This window comes from Monodelphis domestica, chromosome 4, assembly GCF_027887165.1.
Source record: "Monodelphis domestica isolate mMonDom1 chromosome 4, mMonDom1.pri, whole genome shotgun sequence".
NCBI classification, from domain to species: Eukaryota; Metazoa; Chordata; class Mammalia; order Didelphimorphia; family Didelphidae; genus Monodelphis; species Monodelphis domestica.
Genome location: NC_077230.1, coordinates 420,600,206 through 420,621,586, shown reverse-complemented (window position 1 = coordinate 420,621,586; position 21,381 = coordinate 420,600,206). Strand labels below are relative to the sequence as shown.

The window sequence follows — 21,381 nt, the reverse complement described above, 5'->3', positions numbered from 1 at the left end:
TATACACCACATCCGGAGGCTGGGGCCAAGGGAAGGAAGTCTAGGGCTTCAAGCCGAAACCCCAAGCAGCACCTGGGGGATTGGGGCAGGCCCCGCCGGCCCAGAGGCCTCAAATCCCCCTCCCCAGGGCCCCGCGAGGTCCTCTCCCCCAGGCCTGGGACAAGGCTGGCTAGCTGGGCGGCGCGGGCAGGGCCTGGGCCAGAGGGGAGATACGGGTCTCTGAGCCCACTTCCTCCCCCTCTCCCCCAGGGGCAGACACCTCCCTCGGGCCTCCAGGGTCCGGGCCTGGAATACACACTCACAGAGGCTTCCCACCCCCAACCACAAGCGGCTCTTATTCAAAAAGGTTTATTGAGGCGGGTTTTCACATACGAAGAGGGGGAGGGCAGGGCTGGGGGCAGGAGCGGGCTCGAGCTGAAACTGAGAGTGAAATAAATATACAAAGAAAGGCTTAGGAGCCCTGCCTAGGGGCAGGGGACAGACCGACAGACTATCACACAGTGATAACAACCAGGGCTGGGGAGGGGGAGGGGCTGGGCTTCCATTTAAAATTGTATTGATTTATACAGAATGTACAGTGTGAAGGAGGGCTGGGGCAAGGAGGGCTCCGAGCCCCAGCCCAACGTTCCTCCCGGGCCAGGCTAGACCCCCGGCTCCTCCACCCTCCATGGGCCCCTGGCCGGAGCCCGGGGAGGGAAGGAGGCATCCTCTGGGCAGTCAATGCTTCTGGGTCAAGGAAGGAGCTAGTGTCTGCAGTGTGTTTATCCGAGTTGGAGGGGGGGCAGGGGGGCAAGTTGTGTCCACCCTCCCACTCCTCCCCCCAAAGCGTCCGTGGGGGAAGGGCGGGATTCCCAAGGGTCCTCCCCCTCCCTGCCTAGTCGGGCTCTGCCGCCCCAGAAAGGGGACAGTGAGGCAGACGAAGGGTCCGGAACCCCCACCCGATGCCCAGGCCCCTTGGGGAGAGTCCAGGCCCGGGGCGGGAGGGGGGCAGAAGGGGAAGGGGATGGAGAAGAGGGCGGGCCCCACAGCTCTTAGCACCATGAGGCTCAGGGAGCTGAGGCATCTCACTCCCCCACTGGCTGGAAAACAGGAGACCCTGGGCAGGAGTGGCGTAGAGCAGCAGCGCCCGACCCCCCACTCCCCCCCACCCCGCTCCCGGGGGCGGGCTTACACCAGGTGTCATACGAACACCTTGGCCAGGGCATCGGCCCCAGCGCTGGCTATGAGCGCCTTGCTGGGATGGCAGGCCACGGCGTGAATGGCTTCCTCGTGCTTTTTGCGGTGCGCCGTGATCTCCTGCACACAGGTCTTGTTGTCCAGGCTCCAGAGGCGCAGGGAGCAGTCATGGCCTTGGGGGGGAAGCCGGGGTCTGAGCCAGAAGAGGCCTCCTCTCCCCAGAGCCCAGGGCTGCCCTCTTCCCGGGGGCCTGCTCCTGTCCCCCTGGTGCCTGGTGCTTTCTCTGGGCTGGGCTCCCGCCCGCTCAGGGCCTCCCCCAGGCCCCTAGGCTGTCTCTCCACCCCAGACTGCTCCCAGCAGGCCTCAGGTCCCTGGGCCTGGGGCAGCCATCCTGGAACACTTACTTCCGGACATCAGGAACACGCCGTTGGGGTCGACGGCCAGGCAGGTCACAGCATCAAGGTGGGCAACCATGGAATGCACAGATTTACCTGCAGGGCCGGGGCAAGAGGGCGGTTGGAGGACAGAGCTGCCCCTGGTAGCTCTGTCCAGGCCGGGCCGGGGCCCCGCACCGTCTCTCCCTACCTGTCCGATTATCCAGAAATCGGATGCCTCTGTCGTCGTGGGCAGTGATGGTGAGGGGCTGGTTGGGGTGGCTCACCACCTGGTTGATCTGGGTAGGACCTAAAAGGAGCAGAAGATGAGCAAGGAGCCAAGAACAAGGCCAGAGAGAAACCAAGAGACTCCACCCACGCGGGCACCCCAGGGGGCTCTGGAAACCTCCGTTTCCCCTCTCTGTACAATGGGAGGTTGGGGTCAGTTGTCAATTCTGAGTCCCCTTCCCTTCTATGGTCCCACCAGCACTCGGCCCCAAAGCAGAGCGGCACAGAATGGGGACGAGCTGGGCTGCAGGCGCCTCTCGGCGGGGTCACCGCAGACATTGGGCGGTTTCTTTCCAGGGAAAGACCATAACAAGCTGCCCTGCTCTGCCATTGCGCCCGCGGCCCAGAAGCCTTGGGACTGGAGCAAGGACCCCTCTGGGCTTGGCACCCCCTCACCCACCCCAAGCTTCCTCTCACCGCTGTTGCCCCGAGATTCCAGGGTGAGGAGGGCGCTGCCGGTCTCTAGGTTGTAAAGGACGGTGTCGCCCGAGCGGAAGGACGCGACGGCTTGGGCCGGCTCCGTGCTGGTGAAGGCCACTGAGGTGGGGATCCCGTGCTCTGGCCGGGGCAAGAGGGAGGCCGGTTAAGGGCAGGGCTCGGGCTGGATCCACAGCCCCGAGGACCTCGGGAGTGGGCCGACTCAGAGCTCCTCTCTCCCTCCCCCCAAGCCCACTCACCGCTGGCGGTGTGGAAAGTGCACAGGCAGGCAGGGCTGTCGCCGCTGGGGTTCCAGATTCGGATGGTGCCATCCGCAGAGCACGAGGCCAGACGGTGCGAGGTCGGGCTGAAAGCCAGGCCCCACACGGCATCCCCGTGGCCCTCCAGCACGCTGCTCAGCACACCGGGGTCTAGCCCGACCCACAAGGAGAGAAAGCCGGCAGTCAGTGTAAGCCAAGCAGGTCCTGCCCTGCCCAGCATGCCAGGGCTCTGGCTCCCCGAGAGCAGCGCACCCCAGGCTGAGGAAGGAGGAGCCATCCCTGCCCCGAGGTCACTCTGGCCCACCCTGGGCCTTGGGAAGCAGGTTCACTGGGAGCAGGGAAAGGGCTCAGGGGCAGCCACCCTCACCGTAGCCATCGTAAGGGTCCATGTGGAGGTCAGGGATTCTCCAGCAGTGGATGCGGGCGTCCGCCCCGCCACTGTAGCAGTGCTCGCTGTGACTACCCATGGCCACGGCCAGCACGGGGCCCCTGCAGGGGGACAGAGCCGGACGGGTGAGCAGGGGCCCAGCCCCAGGCCGCCCTCCCCCCAGTTTCCCCACCCAGCTCTCTCCTCTAGCCACAAGGGGCCTACGGCCACAGCCTGCCACTTCCCCGGTTCGGTAGGACCTCAGCCAAGGTGCTTCCCCCGAGGCCTGTCAGCCTCTCTGGGCAAGGAGGACAAGGCAGGTTGTGTTGGCGGGGCACCTGCTACACGCCAGACACAAGCCCTGTATCTCACTTTCTCCTCCCAACAGCCAGGTCGAGGGAGGGGGCACTTTCATGATCCCCATTTTACAGAAGGGGAGCCTGAGGCACCCAGGTGAAGGGATTTGCCCAGGGTCCCGTGGCTCCATAAAAGGGCTCCCAGCCTCCAGGCAGTGCTCTGGGCCTCACAGGAAACACTTAGAAAAGTTCAGAGGGGAGGTCCATGCCCTTTGCCCACCTGTGGGCCCGGAAGGCGTGGATAGGCTCCACGTCCAGAGCAGCGTTCCTGCATGGGAGACAGGGCATGGGGGGATCAGCAGACAGGCTCGGGTGTCAGCTCCCTGCCTCCTAGCACCCCAGACTAGCCCTCAGGCCCCCCACTGACTTCTTGGCCGTCCCAGTCTTCTGCAGGTTCCAGAGCTTCAGGGTGCCATCCTCAGAGGCTGTGAGCAGAGCCGACTCACTGTGATGGAAGGCCAGTGAGCGGATGCCATCGTAGTGGGAGCGGAGGGTGAACTTGGGGTTCCAGGTCTTCTTAAAGGCATCTTTGCTGTCAGAGAGCTGAGGGGAGAGAAACGAGGAATCTCTCCACGGTCCCCAGGGGGTGTCAATAGCTGTAAAGATGTCTGAGACCCCCCAAAACCTCAAGGCTCTGCCATGACCCCTCCTTGGCTTAGGCTGAGAGCATCCCGCCAACTCTGAGGTCAGCCAAGAAGGAAGAAGCAAAAGCCCACCCCCATGTACATGCCCATGGCCCCCCTCAGTCTGGGGGTGCAGAAACCCTCACCTGGTGCCCAAGTGCTGACAGCTCAGACCTCCAAACTCAAGTGTCTGGTGGCCTCCCTGGGAGTCATCAAGAGCTTTCCAACCCAAACTCCCTGGCATGAGGTGATACCACACTACCTTCCCCCACCCCAAGCTTCTCCCTGCAGGTCTCTAGAAATAGTGAGCTCACTCCCTAGAAAACCAGCCCACTCCACTTTGGGGTGGTCACCTGGGCCCACTGCCTGTCTTTTTGTCCCTTGTAGGGCCCATCTCGGGGCTCCCGCCTCCCAGCCTGGAGCAAGGACTGTCTTCCTACCCAACCACACTCCCACCCTTCCTATGCAGCCCCTTCCCCCACCTCCAGCCCCACTCCTGGAGTCAGAAGGCTCTAGATGGGGAAGGGACCTTAGTGACCATCGGGCCCATCCCTCGCTTTACCAGTGACAAAGCTAAGGCTTCCCTGGGGCACATGGAGAAAAAGTGGCCAGGCTAGAATTCAAACCCGGGCTCTTCAAGCCCAAGGGGCCCTGTCTCTAGAGGGTTCGGCCCCTAATGCCACCTGTGAGGAGGCTCCACACTTACGTCACAGCTGAGGTCGTTGTCGTTGGTGACGGTGAGGTCGGCCAAGTCCCCCAGGCTCACCTCTCCACCCCCAATTGTGTCCATAATGAAGACATCAGAGGAGAAGCCAAGGGAAGCTGGGGAGCACAGAAGCAGGGCAGGAGCCTCAGAGCACAGCCAGCTCCCAGGCAGGCAGAGCAGGCCCACCTCTGCAGAAAGATCCCCAAAACAAGGAGCCCCCTTGTCTTGTAGAATCTGACTGCCAGAAGCTCCTTATCTGTTCAAACCTTCCTTAGAAAGAGCTGAATCTGCCCCCCTCTGGTGCTGGCTCTACCCCATCTCCAAAAGCAAGGCCTGGGGATGCCAGGCTCCATACCATCGTGGGGTCGGGGCTGTGGTGTGCCAGGGGGTGGGCCAGTCCCTTTCGGGGGCAGCCCATCGACATCGCGAAGATCAGCCAGCATGCCCTGCAGTTTCACCCGCCGACTCTCTGTCAGTGTGGAGAAAAAAACACCAGAGGGGGCTGCTGGGTCCCCTCAAAGGCTCCATTCTCCCTCCCTTTGCCCCCCTCCAGGGAGGAGACAGAAGCACAAACTTCTCCACCCCTGGAGCCCCTGGAGATGTCACGGAGAGGCAGGGTCTTGGAGGTCAATTCCAATCCCTTGGGCCTTACCCAAGGCCTCCCAGAAGCAGAGGCAGAGCTAGGGGGCACAGATTGTTAAGCAAGAAGCAAGGAAGAAAAAGCTTCAGAATCCCCCCCCCCCCCCCACTCTGCTCCATCCTCTCTCTTGCTGTAAAGCTTTTCTTAGACCTTGGGAAGGGCCAGATCATAGCTCTCACCCTCTCCTTCAGGCCTGGGACCTGTAGGACACTGGCCTCTCCTAGGGATTCTGCCCCTCAGCCCCTTCCCAACACTGAGGGGGAGTGTACAGGAAGCTTTCCCAGAGGGCAGAGGGCTAGCCTACAGGCTTCCTCCTGGCCTCTTCCTTTGGAAGGCCCACATGAAGAGGGAGGCCCTTTCAGGAAGTTTGTCCACCCCTCTGGAGGAAGAGGGGGAGGCACTAAGAAGACAAGCCAGGGGCAGGAAGCAGCTGCAAGCTGTGAGGGCAGAGATGCTGCAAGGCCTTGCCTTACATGACAGGGATGAGCAGATGTCTGTGGCCAGACCCTGTGCCTCCACTCACCCAGCTCGGTGCCATCCCCAGAGCGGCGTGTGTCAGCAGACCCTTCCCCATCCTCCCCAGAGCCTAGAAAGTCAAACTCGCTGATGGCATCCTCGGAATCTTCATCATCATCTTCTTCATCCATTTCTGGTACCAGGGGCTTAGATGACAACTGAGGAGACAGAAGCCAGGAAATCAGGGACTGGGAAAGGCCTCTGGGACAGTAATGCCTAATGGTCAGGAACTTCAGGATGAGTCTGAAATAGGGGCCCCCAAACCTGCCCACTCTCCCCCTATCAGCTGGGGATGGCCTGCTTCCAGAGCCCCCTGTCAAGTACTAAACGGGTCTTGGACAAGGTTCCAGATTCCTCTTGCCAACACATCCCTGGGATGGCATTCTCTCTCTATTTACAGAGCACATGGTCAAGTCTAATCCTAAGCCCGACATTCAGGCCTTTCAGTCGGAAGTGACCTGCCCCGCCTATCTACCCCTGCTTTCACTCAGCACTCGGATCACAGAATCCCGGAGGATCAGAATCAGGTTCCTCAACATGTCCAAGACAGGTTTCACCAATTTTCAAAGGAAGAATCTGGAGCCCAGGAAGCAGATGTGATCTGCCTTCGATCACAGTCACGTGGCCATAAAACCAAGACTCGAATCTGGGGCCTGACCCCCCCTCCAGGACAGCAGTGGCCATGTCCTCCACATATCCATGACCCCCTTCCCCCGCCCAGCTCCCCAAGCAGACTCATCTCCCAAGGTCACAGACAGGGCCCTCCCCTTCCAGTATCTGTGAAGGGCCAAGCGGAAGGTTAGGTTCAGAGCAGGCCTGAACAGGGCCAGCTGCCAGCTCCTTTCTTGCCACTCTCCTTGGAAGCCAGAGTAAGGGAGGGGCTAGGGATGTGCCCGTGCTGGGCAGGAGGCATCAGATGAGGTGGCAGCCCCCCAGGGCCCAAGGTTCAGGGTTCAGGCGAAGGTGACACCACCCGCCAGCCCACCTTGACACGCTGCTTCTTCGGTTGCAAACTCTCCAGCTCCTCTTCCTCATCGCTGTCTTCATCCTCACAATTCTGCAGGAAGGGGATCTTCTCCAGTACGGAGCTGCCCAGCCGCTCCGTGCCTTCCTTCCCTGCTGCATTCCTGCTCAAAACATGAAGGAGGTGGGAGGCATCACCAAGCAAGGCCTCTTCTCCAACCTGGCAAACTGGCCACATGCTGGGCCCCAAGGGCTATCCTGCCTGCCCTGCCCACTCTGGCCCCTTCCCCAGGCCCGGCTACCTCCCATCCAAGCCCATCTTCCCAAGAGCCCCAAGGCATGGCACCCAAGCCAGGGAGTGGCCAGGACCACTAAACCCCCTCATGGTAACAGCGGCCCAGGGGAAGCTGCCGCCCAAAATTCCAGCAGGAAAGAGCTGCTGGTCCTGGCTCAGTGAACAGTTCTAGGTTCACGCCTACACCTGGCAGCCTTCCACCTCTCAACAGAGGATGCTCTTGGCAGAGTTCACTCCCCAGGTGCAATGTATGATAAATCCAGAAATCCAAACCCACCTACACAAAGCACCAACAGATTTCTACCCAAGCCCAGCTCAGGTCTGTTTCTGCCAAGCACGTGGCCTGTGCCAGGCACACAGTGGGTGCTTCGTGAATCCTCCCCTGGTGCTGGTCAGAAGGTCCACAACCAGCAATTCCAACCAGTAAGCTGCTTTGGGAAGAGGGTCAGGACACAAGAGCCAAGCCAAGGGCTCTCACCTTTTGATCTGCTCTTCAATCTGCTTGGCCAGCACTGACTCCCCTGTAGGAAGTCCCCCAGGACCTCCGTCACTGGGTTCAGCCACACCATTCAGCTCCATGGAACGGCCCAGCAGTGAGCGCACACGCTTAGAACGCATGTCCAAAATGGTGTCTGTGTAGCCCACCTCCTCCAGGTACCTTGGGGAAGAGAACGTGGTTCAGGGGGGAAATCCAAGAGGACCTGTGGCAGAGCCAAGGAAGGGAGGGCAGCAAGGCACGATTTTCCTTTTGTTCTAAAATGGGGTGTTCTCTCAGCAAAGGAGGAGGATCTCCCTAAGGGCAAGGGCCATTAAGTCCTCCCTCCCACCAGGGTTTCCTTGTCTAATTCTCAGCTCTCCCTTCTCCTTTGTGCTTGCCTTCCCTCTACCCAAAGGGAGGTTTAAAGTGGTGGGTTACTTGGCACTCAGAGCAAGGTATGCCCCAGGGATGACAGCCAGTCAAGGAAGACCCTCTGGATTTCTCACCGAGATTTCCCCAAGCTCTTTCAGGTGAGGGTGGGAGGAAGAGAAGTATCCCTACAACCCTCAGAGGCCCCATTAGACACTTACTGTCGGAGCAGCTGCCGGCCTTCCTTCCACACCAGCTGGCTGCTCTCCAAGGAGACTGGCTCCACCGGTCCATTGGGGACTGGCGAGAGAGAGAAGAGACTAAGGTGGTGCCCCCCAGTGACCTCTCTCCCTAAGGAGTTCATCTCCACTCCCTATGTGTCCATCTCCCCCCATTCTCCTTCCAGGAGTCAGCTCATCACACCTTGCTCCAGCAGCTCTGACTTCTTCTCTCCTTGGTTCGGTTCAGTCCCGAACTTCAGTTTGTGATATTTGGCTCTGCAAGAAAAGGAAGCTGTCAACGAAGGGCCCCAGTTAGTCATTATACATACACATTACATATATACACACACATTATACACATACTGACAACTTTTCATTTCTGATATGGCAAATATCAATATGATCCCCATAAGCGGAAGCCCTGAGGACAAGGGGGATTCCCCAATAGTTTCTAGGAGTATAAAGGAGTCCTGACCCCAAAGTCTGCTGGAAGAATGGCAAACCCGAGAGCTGTTGAGCCACTCTGCTGCAAGGCAGAACTGCAAACATGGAACCCAAGGCCTGCGTTTAGCCCCTTGGCTGAGCCTGAACAAGTCCCCGGCCCTCTCTGGGCTTTAGTTCCCCCACAATAAAATGAGGAGGCGCAATCTGGACAATGGGGTCTTAACCTGGGACACTGTAGATTGATTTCAGGGGTTCCATGACCTTGGAGGGAAACCCATTTGAGCTGATTTCACTCTTCATAGTGACCATGGTATTTTGTTTCATGAATTTCCATCAAGACTCTGGGAAAGGGTCTGACTATCCCTGGGTTTCCCCAGACTGACTGCCCAAAGAGAGCAGGACACAAAAGAGGTAAAGGGAGCCCAGATTCATCTCCAGGGTCACCCAGTGTATTTGTGACTGAGCTACTGGGGTCAGGCTCTTCCCACTAAACCACACTGACTCCTTTGCAGCAGAGATGCCCAGTGGCCCCTTTGAGCCATCCTGTCTCGGAAGCTTCCCTTTTCCTCCTATGTAAGCAGAACCAGAGTCAGCTATTTGAAGCCAAGAGGTCACTGGCCAGGGTTGGAATCCTGGCTCTGGTACTTGGGCAAATCACTTTCTCTCCCTAAGCCTATTTCCTCTTCTATAAAATGAGGGGGTTGGGCTCGATGGCCTCTAAGGGCCCTTGGCCTCATGTTCCAGTGCCAACCAGCCTATGCCAGACCAGGCAGAAGAGAGCAAGCTAGCATCATTGGTGGCCTTGCCTAGAGCCATCACAGCACAGCCTGGTATGGAAAGATCCTTTCAGAAACATGATGTGAGGAAGAGAGATGGCTTCAGAGGGCTATAGGCCCATCTTCCCAGAATGGAAGGGCTGCCAAGCTTTCAGTAGAAAACCTCTTTCTGCTTCACATCCCAAGGGCAGAGCCAAGAGCACTGAATGGGACTCGTGGAGGCTGATGACCAAAGGTATCCCCAAGTGGCCCAGGCTGCCTAGGGGAACATCCGGCCCCCCATCCCTGGAGGCCAGCAATTACTTCCCTGAGGTGCTGTAGAAGGACCCCAAGCCGGAAGAGGCTGTAGAAGTCATCTGGTCCACTGATCTGGTATCACTTATAAATTTGGAAACAATGCCACCCGCCTGCCCTGCCTCAGAGGAACTGGCCTGCCTACAGAGTCAGGACCCCCGCCCCCTAAGGCACTGGCTCTGGGGTTAGGGGAAAGATTCGCCCACTCTCAGTGGCCTGCCCTGGGCTGATCAGCTATCCTCCACAGACCTTGATTTGCTCCCCTGGAAAATGAAGAGGTCTGAGCAGAGGGTCTCAAAAGGCCCTTTGCAACCCTGGCAGCACATGTGCTCAATTCCCTTGTATTTCTTGTTCCCAAATTCCCTGTTGTTTTGTTACCCTCTGGTTACTTCATATGTCAGGGTCTTGTCTCCCCAAAGCCCTTTACAAGCACGGCTCCAGCGTCTTCTCTCCTGCACCCCAGCTGGGCCAATGGCTTTGGCCCTAACGTGAATTTGGCCAGGCTGCGGACACCAGACAGGGCCTCTACATTTCTCAAGAAAATCCTGCCAACCAGCTGGACTGCTCTCCCCATGAAGCCCCAGAGAGACTCCTGAAAAAGCCTTGGATACCTTGATACCCTCACAGGACCCTCCAGCTCTAAGGCTCTTCAAAAGAGCCCTGGGGAGCAAGGGTTGAGGGGAAAGCTCACCCACCGTTCTTGCTTCAGTGCAAACTCTAACATTTTGATCCGTCGCACCAGGTCTGTCTTAAGGTTCTCTTGTCCCTTTCTTTCCCCTTGGAGAAAAGCCACCTGGGCCTGGGAGAAGGAAAAGAGGGAGAGCACAGATCAGCAGGAAGGAGAGAGAACTTACCAATGTGCCAGGATGGAAGCTACTTAAGAAAGAGTCCTTGGGGGCAGCTGGGTGGCTCAGTGCATGAAGAATCAGACCTAGAGATCGGGGGACCTGGGTTCAAATCTAACCTCAGATACTTCCTAGCTATGTGACCCTGGGCAAGTCACTTAACCCTCATCACCTAGCCCTTACCACTCTTCTGCCTTGGAACCAATATACAGTATTGATTTTAAGATGGAAGGTGAAAGTTTAAAAAAGAAAGAAAGAAAAAGTTCTTAATAATCAGAACCATCCAAACATGGGATGACCTGCTTGGGGCAGGGGAGAGAAAAGAGGGGACCATTCCCCCACAAACTAAAGGCTCAAGCTGCTAGGAAGCCCTCAGCCAGGGACAACTGCAATCAGTCTTATGCCTGGTTATTCCTTTAGCCAACACCAAACTGAGCCCAGGCCCATCTGGGCCCTACCTGAGGTCCTGCTTCAATAGGACATACCAACTAGAGACGCTTTAGAGGAGGCAGGATGAGAGGCGTTTTAAAAGCCAGGATACTTTCGGAGGTTCCTTCTAGCTCTAGGAGCCTTATTGCTATGACACCAAGGGCTTTCCTTCCCCTTAAACAGGGGGCCAGACTGATCCCCCCCCCCAGCTTCCATTCCACATGATGTTCTGCTATTTCTCAACTTTAGTTCCTCCTCCTCTTGCCAGGGAATATCAAGGTTGGGAAGGGAAAGCCTTAGTGAGGCTCCAACTTCCCATTTGTTTCTCTACTCAAGACACCAGATTCTCACCTCCATAACAGGACACTTTTACTTTGTCACAGTCACTTCAAAGGCTTCCAGCCTGATCCTGAAAACCTTTCCTGATCTGGCCTGGACCTACTGCTTCCCAACCTTACCTGTGAGTGCTCCTCCAACTCCATGTCCACCCTGCTCAGAGTGGGCCTCACATGAGCTCCCTAACTTCTCTGGGCTTCCACTGATCCACATGTAAAACAAGGGACTTGGACCAGGGCCCTGTCAAAGATAAACCGTGCCTGTGACCATTCCAGTTGAGTTGATCTTGATCTCTCCCTCTGACATTCCCGGGTCCCGGGTCCCGAGTGTCTGTCCACTCAGAGGGTACTTGGCTCCTACAGGACCTTGTCTCCTAAGTTAGCTCTTCACCTGTAAGTACTGTCTCTTAGAGGGTCCGGATGATGCCTCAGGCAATCTGTAGTCCCCAAAGTGCTGAGCATGGGGCTAGCACCTGGCAAGGGCTCTCCCATTCTGGGCCTGAGTGACTCCAGGGTCGACATGGGGTGCCCTCGGGTTTTCCTGTGCTCCCTGCTTGGAGTCTTCTCCCCTAGCTAGAGTCTCTGTGAAGAACACTGAACAGAATGGGGAAGGCCAACTTCCCTAGGGTGAAGCCTCTGTCTGCCCTAAAAGGAGGTGAGAGAGGGATCTCTCTTTCTCTCTCTCTCTCTCTCACACACACACACAAACACACACATCCATCCATCTATCCACCCATCCATCTATCTATCTATCTATCTATCTATCTATCTGTCTGTCTGTCTGTCTGTCTGTCTGTCTGTCTGTCAGTCTGTCTATCCGTCTGTCTTTCTATCTATCTATCTATCTATCAGTCTGTCTGTCTGTCTGTCTATCTATCTATCTATCCATCTGTCTGTCTATCTATCTGTCTGTCTATCTATCTATCTGTCTGTCTGTCAGTCTGTCTGTCTATCCGTCTGTCTGTCTATCTATCTATCTGTCTGTCTATCTATCTATCTATCTATCTATCTATCCATCTGTCTGTCTATCTATCTGTCTGTCTGTCAGTCTGTCTGTCAGTCTGTCTGTCTATCCGTCTGTCTGTCTATCTATCTATCAGTCTGTCTGTCTGTCTGTCTGTCTGTCTATCTATCTATCCATCTATCTATCTATCTATCTATCTGTCTGTCTGTCTGTCTGTCTGTCTGTCTGTCTGTCTATCTATCTATCTATCTATCTATCTATCCATCTGTCTGTCTGTCTGTCTATCTATCCATCTATCTATCATCTTGGTTTTCCAGAACTCTGAGTCACACTCCCACCCAGCTAGTCAGAGCTGAGAAATCTCCCACTTCTCTTCCTGCTTTTCATCTTCCTCCTTCCTGTCTGAGACCATCAGCTGGTCTGTGACTAAGCAAGACCCTGGACAAATACCCTCTCAATGAAGTGTGGTCCCCCCACCACTCTCCTCCTCATCCCATGGGCTCCCAAGCATCCTGGGAAGGAAGGAGTGCCTATAGAGGTCTCTCTCTGTCCTCTTAGACTCTGCCAACCATGAAGCCTCCTCTCACAAAATGATTCTAAATCGTCTATGCACTTTATATGCATTCACATGCACAATGCATGTGTTGTCTCTCCCGATGAAGCATACACTCTGAGAGGGCAGGACTTCCATTTTCCCCCTCTGGATCCCTAGTGCCCGGCACATAGTAGGTGCTTAATAAGGACATATTTGTTCACTCATTAATCCCCACATAGGAGGAAGGAGGAATAGATTCTGGGAGCTAGCCTAGGGATTTAGGACTCCCTAAGCCAGGGCCCGTGCCCCATTCTTCACTTGGTCTTTTGAATGCCCATTCTTTTCCCCTCCTCCCCAACCCCAGCTGCTCTAGCCAGCAGTTAATTTCCTATAATCCATTTGGTCTGAGGCCCTGAGGAACAGGAAGGCCCAGGGAGGCCTGAGCCTCTACCTTCCTGGTGTGACAAAGGCTGGGACCTACCCACAAGCATGGCCCTTGGCCCAAGCCCTCGTGGCATGATTGCCTTCAAGGGCCCAGTGCAGAGGAAGCCAGCCTCACCCAGAGGGAGCTCCCTGACACATGCTGGTTCTGTGACCCAGGAGAGAGTCCTGGTCCCTGCCATCCCAAAGCCCGGGTAAAGGCAGTCTCCTCCCCCAGGAGCTCATTATCCCAATGAAATCACGGATCCCTATGTTCTCAGCACCACCAGAGACCACCCAGCTCAGCCCCCTCCTTCAGTAGAGGAAAACTGAGGCTCAGAGAGAGGCAGGAGCTTGCCCAAAGGAGAGCTTTCAGTGCCTGAGAGAAAGACACCCCACCCAAAGGGGACCCTCCTGCCAGTCCTGTCCTGTCATCTCCTCCATGGCCTTTTAGAAACAGGGAAGCAGTCAGTACGGACCACCAACGAGGGCTCTGGGAATTCCTGTGGAGGGGTGGCAGTGATTTCAGTTGGTCCAGATCAACAATCCCTGGGGCAGCTTTTCCTGTCCCCCCAAAGGGTTCCGCAATCTTTTGTAGATAGCTGCCCTGATGGGATTCCTGACTGTCCTGAGTGACCCAGAGGAAATCATGTGACAGCCTCAGTTTCCTCACCTGCACCAGGACGATGACAAGCCCTTGCCCCCAGCTCTGAGGGGTCAGGGGCTCCTGCTTCCCTGTGCCCTGGGGGCAAGCACCCTCCTTTGGGGGGGGGGGGAGTCCATGAATGAATGGGCACAGCCCTACACTGGGAGGTGATCAGACCCCACCAGCATCTCCTATCAGGCTCTTCCTATGGCTAGTGAGCGAGTGGGATGCTCTTCGAAGGGCACAAAAGGCCAGCTCAAAGGGGTCAGGGGAAGCTGCTCCAGGCAGACACCCCCAGAACAGCAGGAGGCAATAGCTGATAACAAAGGAACAGAACCAGGACCTGCCAAGGCCCAGAAGCCTGAAGCCAATGGGGACAGGAGGGAAATAGGCCCAAATATTCCAAATGTACTGCACAGAAGACACACACTGACCAAAAAAAAAAAAGATTATGACAATTATCTTGAAAGGTCACAAAAAAGGTTAATTCTATCTAAGATAGCACATTTTTCTGGAGAAAAAAAGTACATCTAAAATGGGTAAATTGTCAAAACAATTGTTGGGCCCTAAACAAGGAGCAGCAGCATTTCCCCAAGTACAATCTCCTGTGCTCCTCCCCACAACCCTATGGTCAGGAGTTCCATTTCATAGATGAGGACACTGAGACAGAGTGAAAAAGTGACTTGCCCAGGGTCACACAGCCAATGGCCCCCAGAGGCTGTCCTTTGAACACCCCAGAGATGTCTAGAACATCTGCTCTCTTTTGCTTTCTGAATCTGCCCTCCAATTCTTCTTGTGCCCACATGCCCTCTCCCTAGAAGACAGCTCCCTGGAGGGACAACTCCCTCCCCCCCTCCCAGGACTCCTCCGCCCCTCCCTCCAAGGTGTCTCATGCTCCATTCCCAACAAGTAAGAAGCTCAGGGTTCTATGAAAGAGAGGGAGATTGGGTCCCAAAAGGTTCAGGGATTCCTGCAAGCTCCCAAAGCAGAGCCAGCCCCAAGGATCCCTGGGGATCTCTGACCATTGCTGTTGCTGTACAAACACTGCTCCAACAACTCCCCAACTCTCCCCTAAGCACTCCTTCCCCAAATTTAACCCTCCAAACCTCCCTTTGGGTGAACCCCCTTATCTGTGATGCCCCAACTTCATCCCAGAGCCACCCCTCCCCTCAGCCCTCCTTTCCCCACCATGCTAAGGTTGTTAAAGCAACCCTGGCTTCCTCCAGTTCTGGGGATCCCCTTCCATTCTGGGGGGCACCCCGTTCCTGGGACCCTCGTTAAACTACAGTCACCAGAAGGTCAGCAGAAGAAATCAGGGGCTTTTACACAGCCTATAGACAGGCAGCCTTCAGGGGAGGCTGTGTCCTCCCCACCCCCAGACCCTGGAGGGTGGGTGGCAGCTGCTGAGGCAGGAAAGTCTCAGGCCAACCCTGGGTGGTTACTTGCATCCCCCTCCTGAACAAGAGTCCCTTCCCTTCCTTCCCCTCTGCCACAGCACACCAATGCCCCTCTCCAGGCGTGGGCTTCCCCCGGATCCAGAGGGGCTCTATGGAAGGGAGGGGGTGGGGACGAAGGCTGGGTGGGGGTAGAGTGGGTGCTCCCCCCTTCGCTCCTCTCTATTCCTCCCTCCTCTCCCCCAAGGCCATCGCTCCCTGCTCATTCTCCCTCCTGGGGGGGGGCTCTTCTCCCTATCCCCCTCCCGATCGTGTTCCCCTCCTGGGGGGAAGGGGCTCCCCTCCGCGCCCCCTCCTTCCCTGGGGGGAGGGGCTCTACTCTCCTTCCCGGCAGGAGCCTGCGGCCGGGGCGGAGGGGGGGGTCGCTCCCCGCTCCCCCCTCCCCTCCCCGCTCCCTCCCGCCGGGAGGGGGGGGCGGCGGCCATTGCTCTCCAAGATGGCGGCGGCGGCGGCGGCGGCGGCAGCGGGTGAGGGGCCGCTGGCCCGGGGGATAGCGGCAGGGTTTGGACCGGGGGCGGGGACGCGGGGACGCGGGGACGGGGGCTCACCTGCAGCTCGGCCCGCTCGGCCTCCCAACGCGCCTTCTCCGCCTCGAAGCGCGCCCACTCGTGCTGGATGAAGTGCAGGATGCCGGGCAGGCTCAGCGGCTCGGGGCCTGCCCCGGGGCTGCCCCCGCCAGCCCCGCCCCCGCCGCCGCCGCCGCCGCCGCCCTTGGCGGGGCTGGGGGCTGGTGGGCGGCAGGCGGGGGCGGGGGCAGTGGCGGCGGCGGCTGCGGCGGCGGCGGCGGCGGGGGCCGCTCGCTCCTCCATCATGGAGGCCGGCGGCTGGAGCGCGCGCGCGCCCTCGCGGGCCGCCGCCTGCCCCGCGCGCCTCCCTCGCGGACGGCGGTTGCACGCGCGCACGCGCGCTCGAGCCCGTGGGGCTGGCGGAGCAGGGGGAGGGGCCGGAGCTGCGCGCTCCGGCTCGCGCACGCGCGCTTCCTGCCCCCAAGGGAGACGCGCGGGGCGGGCGGGCGGCCGCGCGCCGAGCAAGCTACCCTGGGTCCTAGCCCTCCGACACCCAGTTCCACGCGCCAGTTACTATGGCAACTGACCGGACTTCCAGTATTCCTCCCCTCTCAATTCTTCCCTTCTTGAATCCTAGACACACCCTGATCCGACGGTTGCTGTAGCAACCGGCCCACCTCTCGGTGTGCCCCTCCCATCCTCGCCCCACCACCCCTCTCCTTCCGACCCCCCTGGTTACTATAGCAACACCTACCCTCCGCACCATACCTTGCCTACCCACCCTGGGTACCCAAAATTGCTAATCTGATTCTTTCCTCCCCTCACCCTTCGTGGGTGGCCATAGCTATCCCGACTGGCCCCAATGAGTGTCCTCTCCAATCCCCAGCTAATCCCACTCCCTCTACTGGACCAGGTCGGTTGCCATGGCAACACTTACCTGCCTCGACCCCTTTACTCCCTTCCCCCGACCAATTTTAGGATCCCCTGGGCCAGGAATAAACCTTTGGTTCTACCTCCCCAGACTCCTCTGCTAGCTACACAGGCCAGTTGCTATGGTAACGGCCATAGAGCTGTTACTATGGTCACCTTAATCTTGCCCCCTCCCAGACATTTTCTCCATAGTCCATCCTCAGCTATGCAGTACCACTCCTAGACCCGGGGTGAGCTAATGCCCAGAGAAAGAAAGGAAGGTTGATTGCCATGATACTCCCCCCACCCCCAACACACAAGGTAACAAGCAGGGGAAAGGAAGGGGGAGAGGGCGCTAATTAGGAAAGTGGTTGCTGTGGTAACAGGCTGCTCTTCTTGGTGTCTTTTAAGGTGTCCAGACCCAGCCAGGGATAGGGCTGCTGTGCTTGGAGAGAGCTTAGAGGTTTGCATTTGGGAGGAGGGAAGCAGGTTGCTATGGTTACTGGACGTCAGGCTTCCTCTTTTTCACTTATCCCTTCCCTAAATCCAGACAAATACAGGAGGAAGGAGTTCCAAATTATCGATGGTTACTCCACCCCTTTGGAGGAGAGGCCAAGCCATCCCCTCCCTCGTTCACTGTCCCTCCTTAGGAAAGATAGACCAGCTCTGCCCCTTTCAAAGGGACAGCTCTACCCTTCACCGAAGGGGGTGGGATGGCAAGGCCGTGGAGCTGGGCTGTTTGGTGAGATGCCAGGCCCCCAGTAGGAATCACAAAGTCGAATCTAATTCATGCTTTTTTCCCCTTCCTAACTCCTCAGCAGGAAAAGCAGTCAGCATTGGGGATTTGTATACACCACTCTCCTAAAAAGGTAAGCTCTAGGGCCCCCGACCTCGGCCTCGGGAGGGCTTTGAGATTGTCTACGGGGCCAGAATAGAAAGGGGGGAATGGAGTGGGAGCTGGTGTGGGGTACCCTTCTACCCAGCTGCCCACAGTCATTTCTCTGAATTCTAGACCATCAGAAAACCAGAGCATCCCTTTTACAGAAGAGGAAACTGAGGCCGAGGCCCATAAAAGGCGAGGGTTAGGGTTAGTGTCCCAAGGGCACACAGGAAGGCAGGGTCAGAGCTAGGATTCCAGCCAGGGCCTTGAAGATGACATCCAATACCCCTTCTCGATCCAGCAGTAGTCTAGTTCTCTGTGTGTCTTGCCTCCTCTGCCTTAGCCCTGACTGGGCTCTTCCCGCCATCCCCCCCCACCCCAGCCCCCTACATCCTACCCAGGACCTGGTTCCCAGGTTCAGGCAAGCCTTTGTTGATCTGAACAGAATTCCACATGATCTGAAGGCTGGGCTCAGCAATGTATTGTGCCACCAGCACTTGTGCAACTTTGCCCAGAATCCTGTCCCTCCTGGCCTCAATAAAATGCCAGGGCTGGACCTGATGACCATAGGATGCTTTCTCTGAGGCCAGAGGGGCCCTCCACAGCCAGCTAAGGCAGCCTTTTACAGCCAAGGAACCTGAGGCCCGGAGCTGCAGGGCTCAAGTGGGCTGGAGGTGAGCCATGGCACCAGTGTGCTTGTCCCTGTATTCTTGCTGCTGCCTCCTTAGATGCAGCCTGTCAGTTCCTCTGCCTGTTGGCCAGCCAGGCCTGATAGGATCAGAGATCTGGAAAGGAGGCTGGTTGGTTTGTTTTGGGGGAGGATGAGTAAGGGACAAGAAGAATGAGGGAAGTGGAAGGCTTCCTTGACTTAACTCAGCCTGCTAGGACCCATCTGGGCTTGAACAGTGGAGGAAAGGAGAGGGGGGTGGGTAGGGGAAGGCCCAGGCTGCTAACTAGGGTTCAGAGCCTCATTTTTAAGTTCAAGCATTTATTGAATGCCTCCTGCATACTTGAGGTCCAGTGGGGACAAGAGTCTGATGGAACAGTTCCATCTCTAGGTTCCATAATGCCTCCAAGGCTATGGCCAGCTGAGCCCTTTGCTCTCGGTAGCTCCACATGGAAACCGAGGCACTCAGGGGCCAAGGGCTTGCTGACTGGCCCCATTCAGCTCTTTTGCCTCTGGTGAGTTAGGGGTGGGCATTGAGTCATTCTCTGAGACCCCCGGGCATCAGCTCCAGAGCCTAAGGCTATGGAGGGTGGGAGATGTTGGCCCTTGGGGAGAAAAAGGAGACAAAAGGCTGGAGTCAGTCCGGATGGAGGCTCACTTTCCTCCTGTCCCAAAGATACCCAAATCCTAGGCCTTGCCGAACACAAAGCAGATCCTTTTCAAGGCAAAGTAGAGATAGAAAGAACCCAGTTCCTGTGTCTGTGGCCTACAGCAGCAAGGAGATGGCTCCCATGAGCTCTGCCTGTGATGGTTCTGGAGGGCAGGGAGGGGGCCTGGAGAGGGATTCCCCCTACCCAAGAGAAGAGGCCTAGGACTGGTTGCTCAGAAAATGCCCAAACTGTTTCCCACTGGGGACGGACAAAAGACAAGACAAAGTGGACCAGGGAGGACAGCCTAGTGGTAACAGAAATGTCACCGAGTGTGAAGGCAGACAAGAGAGCCTTGACATCACCCCTAAAGCCTCAGTTTCCTTCTTTGTAAAAAGAGGGCTTTGTGGTTGAGCTTCAGGGTCTTCCCAGCTCTGAATCTTGTGCTCTTCTCTTCAAGAAGCCGGGGGGGGGGGGTAAAAAATAAAGAAGGGTTATGGGGGGTGGAGGTCAGAAAGGGACAATTTCTGGGGAAGAGGGGCAGAGAAGGGAGGGAGGTTTGGGGGTATAAGCCCAAGAGGAAGAGCCCGAGGGACTCCAGCCTCAACGCCTGCCTACGTTTCCCTCCACCTCCCAAACCTACACAGGCTGCCAGGATCCCGGGGCTAGCCCCACTTCCGAAAGCCAGATGCGTCTTACCCGATGCCAGGTCGCGCTGGCGGCCGCTATAACCCTCAACCTCCTTGTCTTCTTCTATGTGTCTCGGCTGCAGCAGCAGCGTCGGCGGGGGAGCCGGGCAATCCGGCCCCCCCGGCTCTCGCACTCGGCTCCGGACTCTCGGGTCACTGTCCTCATCCGGGAATTTGAAGCCTTTGACAATGCCGTGCCCGAGGTGGTGGCCTCCTTCCTGCACCATGACCCTACCCAACCCATCGTTGTGGCTGCTGACACCCTCCCTTACCCACCCCTGGCCCTGCCTGCTGTTCCCAATGTCCGGCTGGCCCTGCTTCATCCTTCCCTAGACCAGCCAGCTGCTGCTTCCCAGCCTGAAACCTACGTGGACACAGAGTTTGTGGCCCTGGTACCAGATGGCACGAGGGCAGAGTCCCCTGGACAGCTCCAGCGCATGGCTGAGGAGCTGAAAAACACCCACGCCCGACTGGTGGCTTCCCCGGTGGCGACGGCAAACCCCCCCCACTGCATGGCTCTGGAGGTGAATCTGCGCGAGTGGACAGCCAGCTATGGACCGGCCCCAGATCCTCCCTTCTGTGATGCCCTGGACGGAGAGGTCGTGGTGGTGGTCAGGACCCGTGACCTCTTTAACCTCTCCCTCCCCCTAGCCCGGCCCATGAGCACCAGCCTCTTCCTTCAGACCTCGGTCCGAGGCTGGTCCGTGCGCCTGCTGGACCTCCCCTTCGCCCCTGCCCGGCAGCCTCCCCTGGCCACAGCCCATGCGCGCTGGAAGGCTGAGAAGGAGGGACGCGTCCGGCGCGACGCGCTCTTGCGGACGCTGGGCATGCGGCTGGTCAGCTGGGAGGGGGGGAGGCAGGAGTGGTTCGGCTGTGGCAAGGAGACAGCCAGGTGCTTCGACACAGTGGTGGGCGACACTCCTTCCTACCTGTACGAGGGCCGCTGGACGCCCCCGTGCTGCCTGCAGGCCCTTCGGGAGACTGCCCGGCACGTCATCGGGGTGCTCGAGGCCGCGCGGGTGCGTTACTGGCTGGAAGGGGGCAGCCTGCTGGGGGCAGTGAGGCATGGGGACATCATCCCTTGGGACTACGACGTGGACCTTGGCATCTACCTCGAGGACGTGGCCAACTGCGAACAGCTTCGGGGGGCCGAGGTGGGCTCCGTGGTGGATGAGCGAGGCTTCGTGTGGGAGAAGGCTGTGGAGGGAGACTTCTTCCGGGTCCAGTACAGTGAGACCAACCACCTCCATGTCGACCTGTGGCCCTTCTATCCCCGGAATGGCGTCATGACCAAGGACACGTGGCTCGACCACCGCCAGGACGTCGAGTTTCCGGAGCATTTCCTCCATCCGCTGGTGCCCCTTCAGTTTGCCGGCTTCCTGGCCCAGGCACCCAACAACTACCGCCGCTTCTTGGAGCTCAAGTTCGGGCCAGGTGCCATTGAGAACCCAGAGTACCCCAATCCTGCCCTGAAGAGCCTCGCAGGTAGCGGGTGACTTAGGAAAACTTTTTGGGGGAGTTGGTGACTGCCATGTTCTAGGAACCACCTCTCCCAAGAGGCTTGCCAAGAACGAGAAGACTAGACCAACTCTTGGTCCTGCATGGAGAGGATCAAGTCTGTCTGGGAATGCCAGGGGGCTTATGGGGAGTGGTACCTCAGGAAGGTAGCAATAAAAGACCCTGCTCCTGGGCTGGCCCGGACTGTCTGCTATGTGATTCGTGGGTCCCCTTCACCACCAGTGGGCATGCTTCCCCAACTGCAGGAGCTTGGAGAAGGGGGGGCCATGGGGGGGCTTTTAGGAAGTCCAGAGGCAAGGAAGTTCCATTTGGAACTTGAATGGCCATTGAGGGGGTTTCCTGCCCAGACTGGA

The 21,381-nt window shown here is 57.8% G+C and overlaps 2 protein-coding genes across 14 annotated transcripts; one reads left to right on the top strand and one right to left on the bottom strand.

Annotated features, from left to right (window-relative positions):
* Positions 1-332: 332 nt before the first annotated feature.
* Positions 333-16,039, bottom strand: STRN4 (striatin 4). Its single transcript, XM_056796268.1, has 17 exons — positions 15,761-16,039; positions 10,280-10,383; positions 8,273-8,346; positions 8,071-8,149; positions 7,481-7,660; positions 6,730-6,871; positions 5,752-5,902; positions 4,944-5,057; positions 4,589-4,704; positions 3,627-3,802; positions 3,480-3,527; positions 2,904-3,025; positions 2,516-2,686; positions 2,256-2,396; positions 1,762-1,860; positions 1,581-1,667; positions 333-1,349 (listed from the first exon to the last, which is right to left on the bottom strand). The coding sequence occupies exons 1-17, from the start codon at positions 16,022-16,024 to the stop codon at positions 1,180-1,182; spliced, it is 2,238 nt and encodes a 745-aa protein (XP_056652246.1). The 5' UTR covers positions 16,025-16,039; the 3' UTR covers positions 333-1,179.
* FKRP (fukutin related protein) lies at positions 15,586-21,200 on the top strand. 13 transcript variants are annotated; one of them, XM_016422251.2, is made up of 5 exons: positions 16,417-16,948; positions 17,039-17,090; positions 17,449-17,496; positions 17,953-18,181; positions 19,469-21,200. In XM_016422251.2, exon 5 carries the CDS (start codon positions 19,510-19,512, stop codon positions 21,004-21,006), a length of 1,497 nt encoding a protein of 498 aa, XP_016277737.1. In that variant the 5' UTR covers positions 16,417-16,948; positions 17,039-17,090; positions 17,449-17,496; positions 17,953-18,181; positions 19,469-19,509; the 3' UTR covers positions 21,007-21,200. The 13 variants fall into 13 exon arrangements, with proteins under 13 accessions (XP_056652253.1, XP_056652250.1, XP_056652252.1 ...); XM_007491972.3 differs by having other exon boundaries at positions 17,446-17,496; XM_056796275.1 differs by lacking the exons at positions 17,039-17,090; positions 17,953-18,181 and adding an exon at positions 15,586-15,679 and having other exon boundaries at positions 16,826-16,948; positions 17,446-17,496; positions 19,594-21,200.
* The last annotated feature ends 181 nt before the right edge of the window (positions 21,201-21,381 follow it).

Bases quoted from the DNA above. Each gene is read 5' to 3' on its own strand.
- STRN4 (XM_056796268.1), bottom strand. From the start codon at position 16,024: ATGATGGAGGAGCGAGCGGCCCCCGCCGCCGCCGCCGCCGCAGCCGCC. The intron at 5,903-6,729 runs GTGGGCTGGCGG...CTGTCTCCTCAG, and splicing joins CGAAGAAGCAGCGTGTCAAG to TTGTCATCTAAGCCCCTGGT. The intron at 3,026-3,479 runs GTGGGCAAAGGG...GTCCCCCTGCAG, and splicing joins CACGCCTTCCGGGCCCACAG to GGGCCCCGTGCTGGCCGTGG.
- FKRP (XM_056796272.1), top strand. From the start codon at position 19,510: ATGCGTCTTACCCGATGCCAGGTCGCGCTGGCGGCCGCTATAACCCTC.